The 7,401-nt window shown below is 34.5% G+C and overlaps 1 protein-coding gene across 1 annotated transcript; it reads right to left on the reverse strand.

Annotated features, from left to right (window-relative positions):
• Positions 1–4,851: 4,851 nt before the first annotated feature.
• Positions 4,852–6,486, reverse strand: LOC136985087 (uncharacterized). The gene has a single exon (XM_067282290.1). It carries the CDS (start codon positions 6,484–6,486, stop codon positions 4,852–4,854), a length of 1,635 nt encoding a protein of 544 aa, XP_067138391.1.
• Between the last annotated feature and the right edge of the window lie 915 nt (positions 6,487–7,401).

Raw genomic sequence — 7,401 nt, forward strand, 5'->3', positions numbered from 1 at the left:
TGTTACAGGTTGAAGAACAGACAACATAATGCCCCTAACACAGGAAAAACGCATCGAAATCGTTCTGATGGCAGGAGAGAATAGTTCTAGGGAGATTGCACAGGCCAGGACGTTTCTTATAATGGACCGATCCGGTCTCCTTGACTTTCTGGAATAGGTTGACAACTGTTACCTGTGACACAGGCTCTCGGTGTGGGTGACATTGATTAAAATTATGAGCAAACATCGAATATAATAATTTCAGTGACTTTATTTCCCACGCTGTACTGTACATCACAAAGTGTAGAGCAACTTTTTACTGCTTACATCTCTGGCCGACAATTAATAATTCAGCAAAAAACAATGAAAAACAAAACATTCTGTATTCTTTTCGATCAGAATTAGTGTAATTTGGTGCACTACAACCTGACATGTTAAATTATTAACGGCGTAAATCGTAGCAAAGTATGTAAATAATATACGGCAACAGTATCGTCACTATACTGTAGCACAAAATGGCGGATGCGCATGCCTGCGCAGATGTGTACTATTTTATAAAACGAAGTTATCGTCATGTGACGATATTACTCGTACGTTCTATTTGGTCATGGACTACTTGGTCACGAAAACTGTGTATTTTTTTCATTAATAAATGGAAGAAAATTAGCAAGACAACAGTAAAAATTTCATTTTATAACATAAAGGTCATCAGATGGCGACACTTAACAGAATCAGATGTCGCCATCTGGTGGTGATTTTCTCTAACTTAGTGTTTTTCGATTCAAATTTTTATACTCGATGTTTACAAATTAAATCTATGAGATTATAAATATTACGTTATTTTTACATATTTTCTTTCTAATTAAAAAGTGTATATTAATTATAAACTTTAGTGATTAAGGTTGTGTTTAACAAAAGTAGGGAAAATAGTGTATTAAGATTATGTTAATTTAGCTTCCTTAGTGTTTAGTCTGATGTTATAAATTACAGATTATTTTTATAACAAATAATAATTTTTTCTTTTTTTTTACATTTAAGGAAGTTTGCCAATCGATATAACACACATAAAAACAGTACGTGACGCATTACCACGGGGTTATTTTCATGTATTGACAGGAGAAGGAAATAGGAAGTGCAAAATCCAAGTTAGTGTCACGTATATATCTGCAGTAAAAGAATTATAAACGGACTTTGTTTTTCAGACATTCGTCATTGGCTTCAAAATAGAAAATAAAATTACACTTTTCGTAAAACGGATTTATTGGTCAACATTACATTATTAACAAATTTAAATGACTATGAATCACTTGGAAAATAATAGAAAATATACAATTAAATGCAAGATAAGGACAATGCATGTGATTAAAATGATTTTGCAAAAAATTCGGTTAGTGTTACCCATGGTTCCAAAATGGCGGCTCGTCTCTGATTCAAGGGAACAGAAGAAAGAAAACAGTGGGGACACACGTTCTAACCTAACCTAACCTATTCTAATAAACTACCATAATTACTACCAACCAAATTATTAGAATAGGTTAAGTTAGGTTAGAACGTGTTCCCCACTGTTCCCTTGAATCAGAGACGAGCCGCCATTTTGGAACCATAGGTAACATTAACCCAAAATTCAAATAGTTCTACTGCTAATTTTTATAAATATCATAATGTAAAATAATTCTCACAAGTGTTTCATACTCCAGAACAACACTGAAGTTAATATAGAAGTGCTAACACCTAAATAGGAGCAGATTGCTCGGAAACCTTCAAGGATTTCTATACCGTATAAAATAAACTAAATTATATTTTGTAACTTAATTTAGAAAATATAAACACAGAGAAAATAAAGTGCAAGATTATTATTATTTTTTTAATTAATTTTGTTTTCATGTAATATTATTTTACCCTTTACTCTTACATAATCATATCGATCTACGTTGCAATAAATGTTGAAATAAACTTACAAATATAAATTTCATTATTATTATTTTTATTTTTTACACTAAAATATTATTTCCAGACCTGATTAGGGAAGAGATATGCGGCTAGATATGTGCATAAGTACATTAAAGTACAGTACATATTACTTCCTGAATGACATCGATTCTTGATTAGAAGTGTTTCGGTCATTAAAGGAAATTATTCCATTAATTCTGCATTTATCAATCATGTGCCGATCGATAAGCATGTAAAATTTGCCTTTATCTCCATTAATCACAATAATAAAGACATACAAAACAGTGTAACGTAACACACCAATTCATAGATACGTTAGTTTATAATTTATAATAAAAAACTATAAGATAAAAGGATGATAACTGTTAAATTTTATAGTTAAATGGACTTTTATACAAAAAATAATAATTCTTTTATTAATATATATGATGAAATTTTCGGAATATCTCACTTTTTTAGTGACTTAAATTTAAAGGATTAATACTGATAACAGGATTATTAAAGTCTATTTTTAAATATTAATGTATCAAGGGGAAAAAAGGGAATTTTTCACTTTCTCAGAAATAAAATATAGAGAAAATTAAATTTCTATTGATTAAGTTTCAAGTTACAATTAATGATATAATAATGATCAAGTAAGGAAAGTCATCGATTATTTTCGGTGATTGAAACGTCATTATCTTGTGTCAATTATAGAAGAGAGGAAGAGATCGATCACGTCATTTTTTTTAAATGAAGTTTTTATATTAATTAGTAAAGTATTTAAATTATTGAACTATATTAATTTAAATAATGACAAAAATGTAATTTTACAAAACGAAAATTAAATTTAAAAAAAAAAACATTTTTAGTTTGTCAAATCTAAAACAGATGGCGACACTATATAATATTTAAATAATCGAAGATGATTTTTATCACCATCCTCATTATTATTATTAAAAAAATAATAATTAAAATTTAAGATTTTTTAATAGTAACATTAATTTATATTTTTAATGCCTAAGTATTTTTTATGTTTTAGAAATAAAAATCGTATTTGTCAACTGCTTGAACCGACCCCTGGCGGGAAATTATTTATGACCATAGATATCCTGAAATAATTATATAATTAATTCAAAAATATAAAGAATAAATGTCAGGAAATTTAACAAAACATCGTTAAATTCAATTTAAATTATTATTAACCACCTTTATTACTTTCCCGGCACCCTTAAAACTAATTTATTATTTCTTTTTTTGCCGTTTTATAATAATTAAAAATATAAAAAGTTTTAAATAAAATATCGTAACAGATGGCGCCATATACACAGTTTTAAATGTTGCAGGGAAAGTTAAGCAACTCGTCACTGAAATATTTTAACCTACTTTTGTATCGTATTTTCAAATCTTGTAACTCAAATTTCATCCACTTCTAATTAAAATAGAAGGCTGAAACTTGGAGGATATACCCAAATCCGATCACAATACATTTTAATGGTGTTGTAGAGAGTGGCCTTATCTTCGCCATCTCTCCAAAACAGGATAAACATTACCAAATATAGAATTTAATCAAGGTGTATCTTTGTAAATGCGCTGGGATGTAGCTGTAGGGCAGGAGAAGAGCGTAAGATCAGCGAAGAATTAGAAGAAATGTTCTACTGTTAGAACTATAATAGATCTTTATTAAGCTGGTAAGCCACAACGACCATGAAGCGCGGTGTGGAAAGAAGGTTGAATTGTATTTCTCTCTTTTTTTAATTAATGGTTTGGATGTGAAATTCTTTCAGATTAAATCGGGTACTGTACTAAGAGATAAAATGCCTCTATGCAGGTAATAAAAAAAAACTCCAGCAACGGGTCGCTTACCTTTCTCAGTAACATTTAAAACTGCGTGCGTAGTGCCATTCTGTTATGGTATTTTATTATTAAAAACTTTTATATTTTTAATTATTACAAAATGGCAAAAAAAAAAATAATTTTGAGGGTAGAGATGGATTTTATAAAAGATTGTAAATGCTAATAACTAGTAAAATCGTCACTAAGTCCGATCCTACTCGAGATATGAAACGATCCCCTTTATCTCCCCATTCTCTTGACCTTTAATTACCAAAATTTAATAGCATAAATCCCCCCAATAAACAAACTACCCTGCAAAATTTCAGAAATTTTCGACAAAAAGCATAGGAGTTATTAAGCTTCAAAGACAGTAAACAAAATCGTGCCGCACTCACTAACTATATATATATAGTTAGAACAAAAAAACATAGAACAAAAAACCCCAAATTTTTTGACATTTGTCGACGTTTCAAAGTGTCCCGAGCACAAAAATGTAAAAATGTGGAGAATCATTTTTGTCGGATCGCCATACTTTCCCTCTGTTATAACAGCCGAGAAAGTAATAAAAAAAAATCGATAAAATAGCGTAAAACCATTACAATTAATAATTCAATGTCATATTAAAAGTTATAACTAATAAATTTTTCGAAGTTACTTTTTTAAAATGTCAAATTATTCATAATATTTTTACATTCTTAAATGTAATTTAAATTTACTTTTAACCGAAAGCAAACTTTCAAGAAAGAAAAAAAAATTGCAAATTTATAATAAAAAAATAAACAGGCAACGTGTATAAATCCATGTAATTAGCGGCCAAATGGCCGAGGTGTTGTGGTGACAACCTACCGCTCTGGGGATCCGGCATCGGAAAACTCCAGGGTTGGCCCCATCTCTCACATTCGGCCGTCTTCATCAGGCACAGCACAAAGGTAGTTTCAAATGCCCGTGAATGGAACCAAGAAACCAAAGCGAGTTCTATTCCAATTTTTGAAATCAAAGAAATTGGAAGATAAAAATGGAACATTATGCACGAGCTATTATCTATTATCTACGCCTGCGTACTATTTACGTTCACCGCTCTTTAAATTTAAAACAATTAATGCAATATTAAGTTATTTGTGGGTGTGGGATTCCCTCATAGCAAAATTTCCATGCTTGCGAGATGTTGATTGCATCCTTGTAGTTGATGCACGTGTTGTGCAAACCCGCTTTATATATCTCTAGGGTCTCCAGCGTTCTGAGTTGGTCCGTGTGTTGTGACATTCTGATTATACGGGCGTTTTTGAGGTCGGCAGTGATTCCCTGCTGTGTGGCATACGTTGCCAGTGTGGTAGATAGTTTATTATTGGCAATGTCGTACCTGTGCTCTCGGAGTCGCTGATGGAGGGAGCGTTTGGTCGAACCCACGTAGACCAGACTTCTATTAAATCTGTCATCCCACAGGGGAACCTCATATACGCCCGGTGCGTGTTTCATGTCCAAATTGTCCTTCCCATTTCGAAGTAAGCTGTAAACTGATCGCGGTCTCCTGTAAGTTATTTTATTTCGGGTGCTGGATGCGATTTCTCTGTATATCGCATCTAAATGGTGGTTGTACTCAACTATTTTTCTTGCACTAATATCTGCGGATCTTACCCCGGCTTGTAGGTTGTTACGAGTATTTCCCCGTGCGTACTTGCGTGCCATGTTGTACACTATTTTTCTATCATAACCGTGTTGAGATGCCACTTCCTGGATACGGCCTAGCTCGGCCACTGTGTCTTCATACTTCGAGTTGTGCGTGAATGCGCGCTTAATTAGTGCCCTAAAAGCCGCTATCTTATACGAATATGGATCCTCCGAGGAAGCTGGGATGAACAGAGGTACATGGCATTGTTTGTAAAATACTTTATGAGTGATTTTATTATCTCTTATTTGAATGTCCAAGTCGAGGAAATGTGCGGAGGTGTTGCTTTTTTGTTCCAATTTAACGCTTAGCCCATACCCGTTGGTGTTCATTGCATTGATAAACTCATTTATGTCTGGTTCTGCCTTCCATATGATAAGGATGTCATCTACATACCTCCTGTAGAGGAGGATGTTGGTAAGGAATGACGGGATTATTTGTTGTTCAAGTCTCCTGATCACTAGCTCGCATAAGTCACCCGATAGTGGGCTACCCATGGGGACACCTCGTTTTTGTACGTATGTTTTGTTATTAAACCGGAAAAAGGATGAGTAACAGAGGATATGCGCCAATTCTAGTATCTGTTTGCGGTGTGTATAGGCGTGTGGTCGGGCGAGTAATATATCCCTGAGCTCGCAAAAGCACGGCTGTATTTTAATGGATGGGAACAGTGATACAAAATCAAGAACGGTGATACACGTTGATTCTGTAGTGGTAAGAACCCTCAATGACTCCACCAGTTCGATCGGATTCCTGATAGCCCAAGGGTACGCCCTCATTTGGTCACACACAAGTTTGTGTATGGCCGATTCTAAAGCCCTGGTGGGGGATCTGGCCTTGTCTAGGACTGGTCTGAGAGAGGGTAGGTCCTTATGAGTTTTGGCAAAGGCGAACAGCCTTGGCACGTCAGGGGACGCCACAACCGCCCTACGCAAGCCCCACTCTCCAGCTAACTTGGTTTGTGTGAAACGTTTCACCCTTGCCTGTAACCTTTGGAGGTATCCATCTTCCGCGTTTTCACAGTCAGTGTCATTGATGTATCTTTGCATCATAGCCTCGTATGTGCATCTCTTCATTAGTACCAGGGACTTGCTTTTGTCAGCTCTGAGGATAACATTGTTTTGTTGCCTTAACCATTTCCTGGATGCATGTATAAGGCTCCAGAACCCGTCATCTTGCCTCCTCTTGTTGTTTTCGCTTATCTTGCTCACCACTTTCCACCTAGTAATCCATGTAATTAGCGGCCAAATGGCCGAGGTGTTGTGGTGACAACCTACCGCTCTGGAAATCCGGCATCGGAAAACTCCAGGGTTGGCCCCATCTCTCACATTCGGCCGCATCATTGTAAAACCTGGCTAAATACGTAATAGGCTTGCTAAAAAAAGAAGCCCTCTTACTGGAAAAAGTTTAAAAACACGTAATTTATAATTACTTCATGCAAAATCTTAATCTTGTAAGTCATGCGAAAGTTCCGCAAAATCATTAATCGCTCGGAATTTTTACTTTTCCGGCTCTGTTATATATAACAAAGAGAAAGTATGGCGATCGGTCAAAAAAATGACTCTCCAGATTTTTACATGTGTGGACATAAGACACCTCGATACGTCGAAAATGTACAAAACAATTCGGGGGAAGTTTCTGTATGTATGAATGTTAGTGCGTGTGTGGGACACGATTTTGTTCGCTCTGTTTGAAGCTTAATAACTCCTGTGCCTTTTGTCGAAAATTTCTGAAATTTTACAGGGAGGTTTGTTACTTAGGGAGATCGATGCTGTTAAATTTTGGTGATTAAATGTCGAGGGGTAGGGGTTTTTCAGTCATTAATAACTTTATAGTAGAATGAGTTTGATGAAATATAAATACTGAATATTTTCGAATAAAGCCTTTAAAATGGCAAACAGGAAGCAGTTAACTCTCGAAAGAGATATTAAACATATGTAGATTCTTTTTATATTGTTTAGAAGCTGGGAGTCGAATTCCCTCTCTCGTTA

Source organism: Centruroides vittatus, unplaced genomic scaffold, assembly GCF_030686945.1.
Source record: "Centruroides vittatus isolate TY-2023 unplaced genomic scaffold, ASM3068694v2 contig_950, whole genome shotgun sequence".
Lineage (NCBI taxonomy): Eukaryota > Metazoa > Arthropoda > Arachnida > Scorpiones > Buthidae > Centruroides > Centruroides vittatus.

What these genes read in the sequence shown, in the direction of transcription:
- LOC136985087 (XM_067282290.1), bottom strand. Translation starts at nt 6,486, where the DNA reads ATGAAGAGATGCACATACGAGGCTATGATGCAAAGATACATCAATGAC.